Source organism: Vigna angularis, chromosome 6 (assembly GCF_016808095.1).
Source record: "Vigna angularis cultivar LongXiaoDou No.4 chromosome 6, ASM1680809v1, whole genome shotgun sequence".
Taxonomy (NCBI): domain Eukaryota; kingdom Viridiplantae; phylum Streptophyta; class Magnoliopsida; order Fabales; family Fabaceae; genus Vigna; species Vigna angularis.
In genome coordinates, this window is record NC_068975.1 from 33,928,447 (window position 1) to 33,945,970 (window position 17,524).

Sequence of the window (17,524 nt, forward strand, 5' to 3'; positions counted from 1 at the left end):
AATTTATTTTTGAAGTTTTTTAAATATAATTTTTCTTACAAAATTTATTTTTCAAAAAATTTTAAAGACAGAAATTATTCTTTTAAGTATTATTTTTATGAAAATTGTGAGTTTAAGTTTTAAATTTAGTAAAGATAAAAATGTTAAACAATACAGAAGGAAGAACTCATATTTTGTAAATCTTTTCGAAAAATCCATCACCGGTGACCTTCGTTGTTATAGTATGTATGTCTCTAATAGAATACTAAAATAAGAAATAAACTTTAAATTTAATTTAATTTTACAATCAATTATATATATATATATATATATATATATATATATGTATGTATGTATATTTATTTAATGGATGTGAGATTTCCAAAGTTCTATTGTAGCTGTACTCGCGTGCAGATTTCAGGCACTGCATGTTTTTGTTAACGTAACACTAATTATCTTGAACAAACCTGGTTTTGAAGATCGGATGATTCCTTCTCAACTACACAACGGAATAAAAAAACCTTAAGTTTCCTTCAAAGCTTATTTCTTTTGTACATGTTCGTGTTAATCTTGGCCAATATATCCAATATAGATTTCAGGCACCATATAAATGAACAAACATAAATCTCTTTTTGGTCGTGAAACTGATTTTTGAAGTTACGGTGATTCTCTCTCAATTACACAAGTAAATAATATACCCAATTTGATTTAAAGGTCAGTTCTGCACATATATAGTTTTCTATTAGTATAGAACAGAGTCAGTGCTCTCTCTTTTTTGTGCCAGGTCTTCTTCCACAGCCCTATAATATTTTCTTTAACAGGTGCTATCCCAACTCTGCCAAATAAGTTCATTTCTAATCCCATCATATCTAGTACGTTCATTCATTAAACGCAACATCTTTACCTTTACTGCTTTATTCAATTTCTTGTATTGCTTTTCCCTGTCTAACATTCAATTTTATACATAGTTGTGGTAAGAATTTCCTTTTAAGTTTGAGCAGTAGCAGTTATCATAAGCGTGACCCATTCTTAATTTGAATGTTCAAAATATTGGTTATTCAGAACTGAGGACAAATCTCATGTTACTATTAACATGACTATCACTCGAGCGTGCAGAGGGGCAAAGGCTGTTTAGATGCTGGTGACCAGTCAGACGAAGAGCACTTGGTCCTCCCACGATTCTGGTCCTGAGATTGTAGTATTAGAGCCTGCGTGAAGACAAGGGTGTTCTAATGCTAGTGTCTCATGGATCTGTTTTATTCTCAATTTGAGGACTGCTTTTCTTATTCAACCATGTTTTTGTTCATCTTCTTAGTGACTTAAATATCGATATCCAGACCAATTACTTGCAAATCTGTTTGAACAACATTACTATGTCATGTCCTAATTATAAAGATGAAACTGCTAGATATCTGATCAGCGGTGTTTCTTTATTAGCGAACTAGAAGAATAACCTCAGCACAGTGGTGTGACAGACACGAGGACAAATATGTCATACAGTGATAAAAAGGAGTTAGAGTTTTAAGATCTAATATATGAATTGTGATGATTAAATCATTAAACAAGAATTGTCATGATCTTTCCTTCGCGCATTTTCAACTTCTTGGATTTCTTTTCTCTAGTTGCTGCTTCTGTTGATTACTTTACATGAATTGCTGGGCCCATTTTTTCTAAAATACTACCATTGGTTCCGTAAGACCCAGTTCCTTATTTCAGATGACACCTCACACTGCTCTGATAGTGCTACTGTGTTTAGAATGGTAGCTTGACAGGAAAGGTAAATTATACATCCCTCAGAGATGCTCTTAAACTTTAATATAGGGATGACATCCGTGTTGTTTTTGGGTTGAATACTATAACAATGTCCCTACATTCTGTTTTCAGAAGGACCAAACTTTAGAACCATACCCTGACAGAGTCATAATAGGTAGTAATATCTCAGTATCTTAAACATCCATACTCAGACCAATTACTTCCAAATCTTTTAAACAGTTATTATTTTGTATCCATATTATAAAGATGAAATTGCTAGACAAGCAACTCTTTGACTGGAGATTTGAAGAATGACCTTGCAATGACGTTGTGACATAGGCACAACGGCAAATATGTCAAACGGTGGCAATAAGAAGTTACAATTTTCAATACAACATTTTAATTGTGAAACAGTAAATTGTTAAAACAAGATTTGCAAATTGTGATCATAAAATTATATAGGGATGCACGTGTAATATTAGTTTTATTTTAAAAATAACATATTAAATATGGGCGAGTGTAAGATGACTGATTAGTAAAATCTGTACCTGCAGCTGTTGCCACAAAATTTTTGTTGATAAATATCCAAACCTGGATTTAGATTCATTTAGTGTGTAATTCCTCTTCTCCATCATATAGGTATTTTTTAGGGAATCTGCTAGGCCTATGTTTAATTGTCCTCCCTAGAGTTTTCCTTCTTTGCCATTGTTGGACTTACCATACAATCTTTGATCACGTCCAACCATCATTGTTAGTCTTACTGATGTCTAATTGACTCTCTTGGACTGTGTTTTGCCATCTTCGCTCTCTCTTTTTGATTTGACATTTTCAGCTGTTTCTTGTGATTATAGCTGGATTGTTGATATTTTAACTATTGTATGAATCTTTTTAAAAGATAGCACAGCAATGGGGAGGGCGGTTTGAAGCTGTTCGGCTTCAACAGCCTCTAGAAGTAGTTAGGTGCTGTTGGCCTTTATTTCTAGATACAACTCAATATTGTCCGCTCCATTCCGGCCATTATCATTTGTCACTCTCCGTCTCAAATGCAGTCCAGCTTGGTCCCTAATCCTAGGCACAATGAGTCTTTTCTATCTTTATTGAATGGATGCAAATCTTACTAAATTGGTTTTGTAAGATTAAATTAGATTTAAATTTCATTTCTTACGACTGTGAGTTATTTATCTATAGAAATTTGTTAGACTTAAAAGCCCACTTGTTAAGAACCTCCACCCCCTATTACACTTCCACATCTTTTAATCTTGATTTTTCTTTGTTGTTGTTTGAAGCTTCCATGTTGTTTTAGGGTATCCTAATTTATCTCTTAGGAATAGTTTCCATTTTAATCTCTCGTGTCCTTATTCTAATTATTATCAGAAGTATATCATTACAATATACAGAGCTAAGTGCTTTATCTTTTGTATCACATCTTCACCTTAATATCAATGGGATTTCGTTATTACTAGCACATTAAAGGAAAAATTGATGAACATTAATCTCATCGCAAAGAAGCTTCTGGAATGTCAGTAGCTCGCCATAAAAAAAAAATCAAGTTAGAAAACAAAATTACTCAGCAAAAGATCAAACAAAGTCCTCTCCTTCTGTTCCTCTATCCTAAACATGGTTCGAATCTGACAAATCATAGACCGAATGAACAAATCCACAAAAGTTACAATTACAACATCACCATCCTCCATCAACTCACGACTTCGTACGAATTGCAGCTCACGTATTGCACTTTAGGGTAGCAGAGATCCCAGAGAAAAAAAAAAAACAAAAGAGAATGGATCTCACCGGATCAAGGTGCAAGAGTAAACCTGTTGTGGCAACCTCCACGCCTCAGATTTGCTGAAACACATATCATCAAGGTCCTCACTGGTGCACCAGCTGCATTTTGAGTTCCTCGAGCACTGAGACTGCGCCACCAATTCTCCACAGTTGTTGGGGTGCTGAGTGTTCCTGGACTCCAACAGGTGCCGACTGGAACCATCCCCGGAAATTCTAGCACCATATCTGGAGAACCCGTGAGAGGATTCGCAGACAGAAGCGTTTAGGAGAAGAAGAAGAAGAAAGGTTGACACCAAAGTGAACTGCTGGTTGAGGGAGAACGCCATGGAGGAATGAAAATCTCAAAGTTTTGAATTTGGTAAAGCTCCCATACAAAGCAAAAATTAGAACTGAGTTTGAAAAGCTATTTTATATTTGACGCATATTTGATTTTTTTTTTTTAATTTTTCAAAACGAATTTTTCTACCTCTTGGTAGATGTCGTTTTTTTCATTGACGTGACCGGTAAATTTCGTTGAACACAAGAAACCTTGTTTTTGTTTTAATCCAATATATAATAAAAACCACAATGCTTTCCATGTAGCGACATTGTATCTGTTTTTTGAGATGATCATCACGAAATAGTTATTTGTATAAATGGCAAAAGATAAAAACTAAACTAAAGCGTTGGGATTTAAAATACGTAGTATATACTTTTATAAAGAAGATTGGTATTCACTTTTTTTTTATCTTTTCAAGTTACAATTTTTAACTGATTTTTAAAATTTAATTATTTTTTTAAAATTTAATTTTTTTTATAAATTAAATAAATAAAAATCATCTACAAAATAAATAAAATTATATATAATTAAACTGTTAAAATATTTGTATTTGTTTTTATAATTATAATTTTATTGTATTTTTAATCATAGAAAAAATATATGTTTAGTAATTATAAGTTACCTTTTTTATTAATACATTCCATTTTTGTTACGAGGTTAATATTATTTGTTTACTGTTTAACATATCTCTTTAAAGTTCAAGTTTTTGTTTTATATCATTTATTTATCTGAATGACTAGTTCGGTCAAACTTGAATATTACAATATTTTCTGATGTTAAAATCAATAAAGATTTGACCATTAGGATAATTAATCAGTATATACTCAAAGAAAAACAAAGGTAAAACTGTCAATAATATAATTAATGGAAACCTTACTAGAAAAACAAACCTCTAATTTAAGTTTCGACCAGTCAAAGTAAAGAACTATGTGTTTAGAGCTCTTGTTAAAATTTTAGCTTTATTCTATCGTTAATAAAACGAGAATCATCATTTTGTGAAGATGACACATAATAGGAAATTGGGTAGCACCTATGATGAAAAATATTGCTTAAAGCTCTACACGATAAATGCTCTTTGACTTGGAATATTTTGGAATTTTTGAGTGATGCTCAGTGTTATGAAAACATCCCTCATAGCATGACAAACACTAGAAATAGTGTTTTAAATTCACCATTTCCTTTTCTTTACCTATTTCACTTGCATTTTCCAATTTGTACCAAATTGACCAATCTCACATCTTATAACTCTTCATTCTAATTCTCATATATAAAATATCTAACGAAATAAAGCAAAATAGTACACACATCAAGACAAATTAATCTAACTCATGGGTCAAAATATATATCATGCATTACAAAAATTATACCATATCACAAATTTTGGTGCAAAAGCAACCAAAAATAGAAGAAAGTATGCATATACTATATGATAAATGTTAGCTTCTCTCATCTTGTCGTGTTAGATAAATTATATCCCTTTCAAAAGGCTTAAAGATTTCGAGATCTTATAATGGTTCCATAACATAAACTTTTTTGAACTACTAACCCAATTGTTATGTTGGGTTTACATTCAACAGGAAAGACTTTAGATAGTTTTAAAAGTCACATATAGGGTTGGCAAAAATACTCGTACTCGTGGGTATCATCCGTTGCGGGTAGTTGATATCCGCGTATAATAGATACCCGCGGGTAATGGGTAGCGGGTATTTTAATACCCGCTTCTAAACGGGCCGTGTGCGGGTATTAAACTATCTGCCTCGCGGGTATTCGCTACCCGCAAAAAATAATAATAAAATATTAAATTTTATTATTTTAAATTAAATTTAATTAAAAAATAAAATTAATTTATATTTTATTAGGTTAAATTTAATTTAAATTTAATTTAAATTTATATTTACTTTATTTTATATTATATATATATATATATATTATAAATTTATTTAAATTTTATTTTAAAAAAATAAAAAATATTTTTTTTTTAATTTTTTGCGGGTATCTGCGGGTACCCGCAGGTTTTAAAATACCCGCATGTATTTGTTATGCAGGTACCCGTGCGTGTAGCGGACGAGTTATGGATTGGATTTTTTTTTACGAGTCGAGTCGTGGATAGGTACTATCTGTGCCCGACCCGACCCGTTGTCATCCTAGTCACCTACAAAAGAAGATAGAGACTTTACGAGTGGAGTGACTCGATGAAAGAAAATACGAGTGGAGTGACTCGATGAAAGAAAATCAAGTGTTTATCTTTAACTAGTTTAGGACATATCCAACACAAGGAGATGAGGTTGAAATTTTTTTTTAATAAACTAGAGCAAAGAAAAATATTTTGAATATAAGAGCAAGAAAATTTCAGTTTATTTTTAAAAGAAGAAAAAGAAAAAGTTTTACATTAGGTAATGTTATAATTATAAAATTGTTAAATTTTAAAAAATGGTTAAATTTAAAGAATTAGTCACTTAAAAAATAAAAATAATAAAATAGTTATTTTAATTATAAAATAAACTTTTATCTAAAAGATAAAATTAAAAAAATAAATATGGACACACAAGAAGAAAATCTCCTTGTAAATGATAATAAAAACATTTTCTAAAATAATCTATTTATTTTTGTCTGGTTTTTGTCCATATTATTTGTTGTGCTTTAACATTTTATGAATATTTTAGGATGCCTCAATGTTTTCGCGGTAATATATATGCATATATGTAAAAATATAATTTTTCAATTTCAGATTCAAGAGAAGAGAAGTTTCTCTTCTAAGCACATTCTTAATATAAATATAGTAAGGACGAATTTTAACTAGAGGCTACCTAATTAAATTAAATTACAAACTTAAGAGAGATAATAACTGTAACATCCCAAAATATAGTAATTACTATTAATCAGAATTAATTACAATTAACAGTGAAGTGAACAGTCTTTATATTCCTAAAAGAAATTTAAGAGCCGAACGGCTCCAGTACAAAAATAACGAGCGCATCAAAGTTACAGGAATTAAATCAGACGAACGGTTTTTACAAAAGAAACAGAAGAAATCAGAAAAATAGAGGAGAGAAAACACATAACGAGTAATATGATTATCAAGGAAAAATTATTATTGAAAACTAAGACAGTTACAATATTTATATAGCTAATCCAAGTGAAGGACAAAAATGGCGAACGCTAGATAAATAATAATAAAAAAAAATAGAGAACGAACGATAAAGAATGAACGAAATGAAAAGAGCGAATGATAAGGAACGAATCAATAAGGAACGAACGAAAAGGGTCAAACGATAAGGAACGAATGAATCCGAGCAGTCAAAAGACACGAACGTTCGTTCATAACCGAACGCTCAAAGGGAGAGAATGTTTGGCCACAAATGATCAGACAAAACCAAACGATTTACAACAAGAAACTGAATAAATATAATTTGAAGTATAGTATCAAATATTTTAAGTTTAGATTAGGTAATGAATTTCTTGGTTAGCGTAGAAAAAGAAGGATTCTTAGAGATCGTTTACTAGGATTTTCTTCTTTATCTATACTAAAGGTAATTTTTATCTCTGACCCCTAATTGATTCAAAGCAGACGTTTGTACAAATATGCGAACGTCAGAATCGATTTACTCGTCGAGCCATTCCTTCAGAATGATAACTGGATAATTCTTCAACCGGATACCTAACTTACTCTTCATTGGCTGCACGGAACCTAGAGATGAATTAAAAAAATTCTACCAGAATTGCTACCAGTTTGTATTCTAAGAAATCAATCCGCTTACCTACTGTGGAGTTAAACCATCATTATCGTTAAGTCCTCAAACCGATGCTCATAAAGCAAAAATTCTTGGTCAGTATACCCTCAGTTACTCTAATAGTACCTCGACCTTATGACCGATTGACAAAGGTAATTGGCTTAAGTTCTAGGTAACCCTACCCTGTTGTTGTGCGATCTCGAAAGTTCTACCTTTACATTTTAACGTGTTACACTATAACACATAAACCTAGTTACTTCTGCTTATAAACCCAGCTACTAAATTGATCGCGATGACCTTACAAAAATCCATCTCCCAAATCACTATAAAGGACAAAATCTCTTAGTTGAACTTTCAACACACCGTCCATTCGTAACTCAAAATCTGCTCATTACTCACTTTCGATCTGTTCTACCGAACGCTTCACTTCCTACTCCCAACCTAAGCCCCTAATAACGTTCGTATCATGTTAAGTGCCTAAAACTTCTCAATCAACCCAACTCTCGGTTTATCACTGTTTACACACGCCCTAGTATTTGTACTTTGCTCATCCAGTAATTCACACTTTGAACAATTCCACTCACACTTCTTCTTATCCTTAACATTCCTAGCAGTGCTCTCAAATGTTTCATTCTGATTTATCATTCTTGTACGCTAGTAAAACGTGCGTACTACCTAATGAAACGTTCAACTCATTCAACTGGTTCTTGGGTTCCATCCACTAGGTAAAGGCTATTTTGTAAAAAGTTACTGATGTTAATCTAACACCTAGCATAAGTGTGAACGAGACTGAACTCTTATTCTGAGTAGATAGCTGTGGTGCCGCTTTAGGAAGACTCATCAGTCCAAGCATCTACTATTACCGTTCGGTTACCTTCTTGCTACCGAAGGGTCTAAATTAAAAGAAACCGAACGCCGACACACCGTTCTCGTGAAGTATTCTCCTAAGTTAGTCAATCCTATAAAATGACACTCTCACTAATATAATAATAAGCATCTATCTCACTGTCGGATATTAAAACTAATTCAATTGCTGGTGTATACATTATCAGACCGGATAGCCTCCTTATCAAAATAATTAAACAGTGTACAGTAGAGTAGTTCATACCGCCAGAAAGTGCAGGTGATGAGCGTACCTGAGCTCGTTGCTTCAGCGTCCGTTAAGACATAGACTCATCCCACTTGTGCTCGGCCACCTCTTCCTGGTTGACCTCTTCCAGCATTTTGGTGGCCCCAACCCTGCTCGTTCTCCCATGTTGCACTCGTTCTTGACATGTCCGCTTCCCCCACATTGAAGGCAATATTTTTGCTTCCACTAGTTGAGGACACGATGACCGGAAATGTGGTCCTCCACACTTAAAACATTTTATGGTCTTTTTCTGTTCAGACCGATTGGCAGCAACCCAAGGTTGTGCCTGAGAACCACTAGAAATAGATGGTAATTCAGTACGAGCGTAGGGCGTCCTCCTTGTCCTTCTTGAATTAGTATTATTCCTTGAAGATGTGGTTTCTCTTACAACCTGCTGTTGCTGCTTCATGTGTTGCTCCACTACTGTCACGTTCTTCTCTAATTCATTGACTTTCTCTAGTTCACCAGGAAGACATTTTTCATTGAACTTAGATGGATGATGTCGAAGGAAACTCTCCAAACTCCACTCGGTCCTTTTATTCCCAGAGGAAGTGGATGTTCCTGAAATATTCTCAGTGATTTCTAGGATCTCCACTAGCTGTCTTTGGGTCGCTTCAGAATTGGCACGTGCGGCTTCCAAATTTTGTAAAACGATCGTAATCTGCTGCTCTAATGCAGCGTTCTGTTGTTGAAGTACTCCTATTACTGATTTCAATAGCCTATTGTGATCAGATGCATCATGTTCGGTTGGTTGAGAAGGAGGTGTTGGTGCCATCAGTTCTCTGAGAAGCAGAGAAAACAATGATTAATAGATTTTTAAGGAGTTTGAATCATTCATCAAACGGACGTTGAGCACACAGCAAAAGTATAGTATGCTCATAACCTACAGTGTTCCTTCAAGGAACAAAACTGCTCTGATACCACTAATGTAACATCCCAAAATATAGTAATTACTATTAATCAGAATTAATTACAATTAACAGTGAAGTGAACAGTCTTTATATTCCTAAAAGAAATTTAAGAGCCGAACGACTCCAGTACAAAAATAACGAGCGCATCAAAGTTACAGGAATTAAATCAGACGAACGGTTTTTACAAAAGAAAAGAAAACCGAACGTCCTCATAAGTTACTATTTACAATCTAAACATCTACGAACGCTCTAAACAAAAATGAAAGACGAACGTCCTATTGCTCCGCTCTCACTTCCACTTCAACTAAGTTTCTTCTCCCTCGATCACGTCCTCTGGAGTGGCTTCTCCTTCTGCTCACATCCACACGGATGATCATTGCAAGACAGGACGAACGTACAGATACAATGGACAACACAAGGAAAAATGCAAGGAAAGGGTAAGCTTATAATATTTAATTCATACATTCAACATATACGTTCAACATTCCAACTTACACATACACATACAAGTTAACACAATGTAACATGGGAATATATATATATATATATATATATATATATATATATATATATATATATATATATATATATATATATATATATATATATATATATATATATATATATATAAGACCGACCGTCCGGACTGTATGAACCGTGTAGCTACAGGCGTCCTTGCACCCGAGTGGTGTAGTAGCCGGGATATACCTAATCAGCTGCCACTCGAGGTCAGTCCGTCGCCCATATCTAAGCGATGAACGAAGAACCTCCTGCCATTCCCACACATGACTACCCCCTTCTACGTGAAGATGAGTATCACGGAATATCAGGATGGACCAAGCCAGCATTAGCAATAGCCACAGTCATACTTTACCAATTTAATATCCAACATACATGAGACGTTCCACCCTGGAACGCTCGTCCAAATTCCATAATCATACAATCATGTAATATAGTGTTCACACGTCTTAGTAGTTCTTATTCATAACATTTTCATTCTGTGTTCCACATTCTTAAAAAGACGAACGTTCAACTTTATGATGGAAGAGGACGAATGTGAAAAATCAGAATTTATACGGACTCCAATAATAATCAGAAAAACTCCAAAAGGATAAGACCATTTTCTCAATAATTTAGATACCAAGAGGTCAGGTTGACTCAACTCGGAGGAATATACCTTAAGAGGAATACTTAATTAAATTGGGAACTTTTGGTTAAAATGGGACGACTGCCAGTCAATGACCGAACGCGCCAATATACAATCACTAGCCATTTAGGACGAACGCTATTTACGTTCGTTAAGAAATCCAGTACAAGGACGAGCGTTCGTTTAAGACCGAACGCTACATTAAAGCGAACGCTAGGTAGATGACCGAGCATAAATTATGACGAACGCATTGGTATAAGACCGAACGCTATTTAGGACGAACGCTTGGTATAAAACCGAGCGCTATTTAGAACGAACGTTCGGTATAAGACCGAACGCTACTTAGGACGAACGTTCGGTATAAGACCGAACGATATTCAGGACGAACGTTCGACATGAGGCCGAACGATATTTAAGACGAACGCTTCGGTTGAAGACCGAGCGTTACGTATTTATAAAGTTTCAAATATTTATATAACTGAGCTGAACCGAACGCTCAGACACCAAATTGGGGACGCTCGTTCTCGAGCGGAATTCTTTCCAAATGAAAGGATTCCCTTCTAAGTTATTTTAAGGAAAACCGAACGGTCTAAGACCGTACGGTGACGAGCGTCATTTATCATAGGGAATGATATGAATTTTAGATTTTTCAATCTTAACAAAATTTTCCAGATTTCAAACATTTAAACTTATACTGTATAATTCATATGATTTTCAATTTATAAACTTTATAACATTCATTCCAGTAACTTCATATTCAACATCAACATACAGATTTATTTCATACACCATAACATCCATTTTTCATACGTATCAAACCAACATGCAGATCAAGCAAGATCAGAAATCATTTTCCATAACAGTAGTCGTCCATACAGCTCAAACATCATACATTTCATACATGCACATCAGATCATATAACATACAGTATAAATTAAACATATAAGCTTCCCTTACCCGGATCCGTACTGCAACTCCTCTTAAACTTAAGATTTTGTGGCTTCGTCCCACTAACGTTTTTCTACCCTCAAAGGTTCCTTATCTCTTCCAAATCAAATCAGCTTCAGCTTCTGAAACCGAACGGTTCTTCTTGCAATCCTTGCCACCAGGAGTCCTTCTATGGTGTCGGAATCGTGATCGGAGGAGATGAGACGGTGGTGATCTTAGAGAGAATGTGGGGAAGTCGTAGAGAGAAAGAGGAGAGAAAGAATTTTCCAGAATTATGAAAGGAGTATGCGTGTAGAGCGAGAGATGGGTTTTTCTGAGAAAGCATGTCTTGTTTCCAGTGCCGAACGAACGTCCGCTCCTCGTCAGCCACGTGCATTCCACTAACGCTTTCCAGACTCCTCTCGTCGTGACACCTGGCGTTCGCTAATGAACTGTCGCGCTCTCCGAGTGACACGCAAACTGCACTGCGTTTCCCCACTCCAGACTCCATGCAGCGTGACACCTGGCGTCTGCTGATGGAATGCTCCTTCCTGCTGCTGCCACGTACGCTGTTGAGGTGCCTCGTTCTCCAGCTGCCACGCGTACTCCAACGTACGTTATTTTCCAGGGTCTTTCAATAACCCCATCTATCGAGTTTAATTTGTCATCTCCAAACATTTTCCTTTTATTAAACTTATTTATAATACGAATTTAATTGTTGTATCCATTTGAGACCATGTATTTGGACAGGTAACTTGTTGGGAAACTGGGTGGAGAATGCCTAAATTCCAGGAGTTTCAGGCTGTTTCCTTTGCAGAAAAAGGAGTTGTTTCTTAACAAACTTCTTGGTCTCCGTTACAACCTTGCACCCTGTTGGTTTCTTTCCGGTCTTCTGTTTAGATTTTTGTTTTTCTGTCAGAATTTAATTTTCATATTTTATTACTTTATTTTTAATATAAACAGTTGATTAAAGAATTTAAGATGTACTGTTTAAAAATTATTATTCGTGTATTCATTTGAATAACTTTCTGTTTTCATTTATTATCACTGTAAAATGGTTAATAAAAAGAAATTTCAAAAATAAATTATTATTATTTCTTTAAAAGGGTTTTATTTTAACACTTTATTGTTAAAATGGAGACCAATAAAACTAAAAAATGTAGGTGACATGGAAAAAATTATGCTTTTCTTTACAGTGCCTTTATTATATTTTTGTCTTTGAAATTTAGTTTTGATTTCTTAAATTTAAAAATAATTTCAATTTTAAAAATTGAAAATGTAAATAAAATGGTTTTTTAATTGAAGAAATGAAACCAGTTTCACTTCGAATTTTAAATTTTAAAAAATGAAAAAGATAATAAGTTTTTAAACTAAAAGGAAAACTAAAACGAAGTAAAAATAAAATACGTGGATAAAATAACAGTGGCAAATAAAAAAAATACAACGAGGATAGGAAACTCGAAAATATAATATTCAGGGCAGCACGCAAGGGAGACGTAAAACCTAGGGGGAGCTCTGTTTTGATCACACGCCATCGAAGCTCTAATTCCAATTCTATCATCAACCCTTTTCGTCTTTCCTCTCAGATTTTCGTTCTTTTCCAATTCAGTGGTGCAAAATTTTCTTTTTCTGATAATAATTGCAGATATTATACGCACATACATGCCCTATTTTGGTGTTTGTTCTAGGTTTGCCAATGGAGGGCAAAATCTTGGATCATCAGAATCAGGTGAAAGCGCAAGCTGTGGAAAATTTATCACAAAGGCTTTCTAGTTTCTCCGTTAGGGACCAGATATCCAATTCCGATTCTCCTCAGGTAAACTTTCTCCTTTTCTGACTAGATTATACGCATATGTTTTTGTTTAGGGAATTGGAAATTCCTGCGCTATTTTGTATTTTTTGTTGTCTCTGTATGTATGGAATCTGACCTTTAATATCTTTTTTTTTTTTGGAGGGGGGTTGATGTGTTCATGTTGCATTTGAAAGTGAGACCAGAAGAGAGAGGGGAATAAGGGAATTATTCATGGATCATCTGCAAATATTAAATTAATATGTTACTTTATAGTTAAAATTATATCGATTTTTCCTTTGGGTTTGGATATAGTTTGGGGCTCCATGTTTGATTTTGTTCATGGTGCTTAATATTATTGACAGGATGATGAGGTCGGTGGTAGGAGGAGGAGTTGCGATACTAAAGAGTATTCTGATTCTTTTTCCTCTGATAGTACTGCACGGTACTCTATAAATTCTTCTGGATTGTATCCTGAATTCCCCGAAAAACAATTGGAAAACCATAACGAAGATATGGAGTCTTCAGCTAATCTTCAGAAGCAGGGAAGGTACTTCTATTACGATACTCCACTGCAGGAAGATACTGGAGTGTGGATACCAGTTTCAGTTCCACCTATGTTAGAAGATGATCATAAAGAGTGGGCCAAAGGTTTTCACTCAAACGGTGGCTATTTTCCTGATGAGGACTTGGGGTGGAATCAATATGTAGGAGATGAAAGGGAATTGACTATGTGGGATGTGCTAGCAGAAATGTTACTTGTGGCTCGGGGAAAAGTGACTTCTTTGTCATCAGGAGATATTAATATGTGTAATTTTTCATGGATATCCAGCCGTGTACTACTTGAACAAGCTTGGAGAGAGATGGCACAAACTCTCACAGAGGCCAATTTTGGTAATGTGAAGGAACTATTAGAAGCCGAGCCCCCAAAGTGGTTAGCTGATAGTGCTGCTTCTTCTTGTATGCTTTGTGGGGTGAGGTTTCATCCCATCATGTGCTCTCGACATCACTGCCGGTTTTGTGGAGGAATATTTTGTGGTGAGTGCTCTAAAGGAAGGAGCTTGTTGCCATCAAAATTCCGAGTTTCTGACCCCCAAAGAGTATGTGATGTATGCTGTGTCCGACTCGAGTCTGTACAGCCTTATTTAATGGATCATGTAAGCAATGCTGCTCAGTTGCCAACCCATGACCTGACAGATCTGAGCACTTTGAGATCTTGGGTTAATTTTCCTTGGTGGCAGTCCATGGAATGTGAAATTTACAAGGCAACTAACACTATCAAGGCATATAATCAGGTATCGATTTCAATTGTTGAAGCAGCAAACATTTATGACTGGTGCTTCTAATCATGGGCTTTACATGAATAAAGAACTTTCTAATGCTGATCTGAACGAGAGAATCCAGTATTGTGAATGTGGAGACCTACTGCATTATTTTGTGCTAAAACTTACTTTATCCAGAATTTCACTTTTGCAGATTGGTTTTCTGAAGCCCGAGAAGTCAATTCCAGATGTCATTCTAAGAAAAGCAAAAGGCCTTGCAATTATCACTGTGGTTAGAGTGGGAGTGGTGGTTACGTATAACATTGGAACAGGACTTGTGATTGCACGAAGGGAAGATGGTTCATGGTCTGCTCCATCTGCTGTGTCCACCTTTGGTGTAGGGTGGGGAGCTCAGGTGAAGTAACCATTCTGTAACAATATTGGCCAAACACTGCAATTACCAATAGCTTTGCTTTTGAATGACTGTGGATCAATTGCGAAAATCTGTTACTATATGCTGTGCATACTGTTTCCAGTCAACTGTAACACCATAACATTTACTTTGTTTAGGCTCTAGAATTACATAGTAATATCCAATAAGTTTATTGAAATATATATTTCACAATAGCTAAATTTCCGCAAAGATATTATTCCATTGACTCCTCAACTGTACCAAGCACTGGTTCTGACTTCCTACTCGATACAAATGTAGGACATTTCAAGGTTTTACTGATATTTATTTATTTCTATACATTCTGAAGTGTTGTCTTGTTTTGTTTACTGCACAGGCCGGAGGAGAATTGACAGACTTCATTATTGTCTTGAGAACAGATGATGCTGTCAAGACATTTAGTGGCAATATGCATGTTTCACTTGGAGCTGGTTTGAGTGCTGCAGTAGGCATTGTTGGTAGATCAGTTGAAGCTGATGTTCGAGCTGGTGATGGTGGTTATGCTGCTTGCTATACCTACAGCTGCAGTAAAGGTATGCTATTTCTGATCATGTAGTGTTGTACTGAAAGCCTTGGTTCCTTTAACTGTATGCAACTGGATCTTGTCTTTCGTTATTCTATGTAAAATTTTCTTAGTCTGGTAAGTTTGACTTTCAATATAATCTGCAGTCTTTTCCTATAGAAATACGATTCTTGTTTTCATCAACTTCATATGAATATTTATATTTGAATTGGAATAGCTGTAAACTATAGCAATGCTGTTTGTGAAAACTTTAGTTACTGAAGATGCTATCATTGTCGTAATTTTCTGTGTATCGGTTTGTTGATAAAATTCCTCGGTAGATATGTGTGCTGCTAATGTTCCTCTCTTAAGTGAGCAATTAGGCAGAAGGTTTTCTTAAGGGTAGCCCATTTGGCATTGACGTGCCCAACTTCTTAATTAATTGGTTACTTTGCAACAGAAAACAGGAGAGCGAATCAACAAGGATTCCTCCCTTCTATTTTTCTTTCTTACCTCTTCACATATTCTTTAGGTTTTTGTCACCACATGATGGCTAAAGTTGACTTCAGTATGAAACCCTTGGAAGGCTCATTGGGACCCGATTGTTTCTCACTTAACACTACCCACTGAAACTTGTATTTTAGCGATTACAAGCATGCATGCTGCCAGTGAATCTCCAAAAACCAGATTCGCTCGTAAACTTCTTAGGTTGATGTTATGTAGTTAATATTTATGTAACCTTTATACCTAGAATCGAATGAACTTGATGGTTCTCTGTTTCGTTTGGAGGTTTTGCTTAGGTGACTTGACTGGAGTCTATTTTGTTTTAGTTTTATAGTATAGTGTTTGACGACAATATTACTACATGCAGGTGCATTTGTTGGATGTTCACTAGAAGGGAGTATGGTGACTACTCGCACGCAAGAAAATTCCCGTTTCTATGGCAGCCAGTCTATAGCTGCAACAGACATACTTGGCTCGTTGCCTAGGCCACCTGCTGCTGCCATTCTCTACCGTGCACTTGCTGATCTCTATTCCAGGGTTGATGGATGATTCAATGCTTCAACATCATTCCTTTCGCTCACTGGACATTGCCATTAAGTACATATTTTGTACAGCTTCTAAGTCACACTCACTGTAAACCATCGCGTCATTATTTGTCTTGTAAATATTTATCCAGATGTGATATTTTACACTTTGTTGATCAAGATGGAGGGATTGGTGACCTGCTTTATGTTTAATTTTATTTTGCTAGAATTGCCTTTGATGATTTTTAGCCTTGACTTCCTCAACCATATTAATAACAAGGTTTATCAACTATTTATATTTTTTATTTTAATTAACAATTGATAATATTTGGCTAATAAATTTCATAATGTAACCTATTCAACATTGACTTGATGATATTAATAATTGTTTCAAGGTAATGTTACTTCTATATATAAAAAATGACAGTGATATGCATTCATTTTCTTTTGAAAGGCACTTATCATACTTATTTTCTTTCTTTTTGTCACACCATATCGTTTATAAAACCATTTTTTTTCTTTATATGTACATGGGGTGCATAAACAATTTTTCTGGAAATAAAAAACCGCATGACTAGACGAAGAGAGTTGCATGAAAAGATCGGGAGTAACTAAACCAGATGACTAATTAAAAATGTTTGGTTTGAATACCTAAAAGCCCCCATCATCGATGGCTAATTCTTGTATATTACGATAAAAGATTTTTTATTTTAGGCTCAAATATAGCGATGATTATCTAATTTTTTTAAGAATGACAATTGATTCTTTTAATGTTCTTGATTTCCTAAAAATAAAAATCTATTTTCTGGATT

At 34.9% G+C, this 17,524-nt stretch overlaps 2 protein-coding genes across 2 annotated transcripts; one reads left to right on the top strand and one right to left on the bottom strand.

The window, feature by feature from the left end:
* Nucleotides 1-3,267: 3,267 nt before the first annotated feature.
* Nucleotides 3,268-3,989, bottom strand: LOC108342575 (uncharacterized). The gene has a single exon (XM_017580365.2). The coding sequence runs from the start codon at nt 3,840-3,842 to the stop codon at nt 3,519-3,521; it is 324 nt and encodes a 107-aa protein (XP_017435854.1). The 5' UTR covers nt 3,843-3,989; the 3' UTR covers nt 3,268-3,518.
* A 9,144-nt stretch (nt 3,990-13,133) lies between these two features.
* On the top strand, nt 13,134-16,925 carry LOC108343406 (uncharacterized). The gene is made up of 5 exons (XM_017581668.2): nt 13,134-13,496; nt 13,835-14,764; nt 14,946-15,146; nt 15,520-15,715; nt 16,556-16,925. The coding sequence occupies exons 1-5, from the start codon at nt 13,377-13,379 to the stop codon at nt 16,735-16,737; spliced, it is 1,629 nt and encodes a 542-aa protein (XP_017437157.1). The 5' UTR covers nt 13,134-13,376; the 3' UTR covers nt 16,738-16,925.
* The last annotated feature ends 599 nt before the right edge of the window (nt 16,926-17,524 follow it).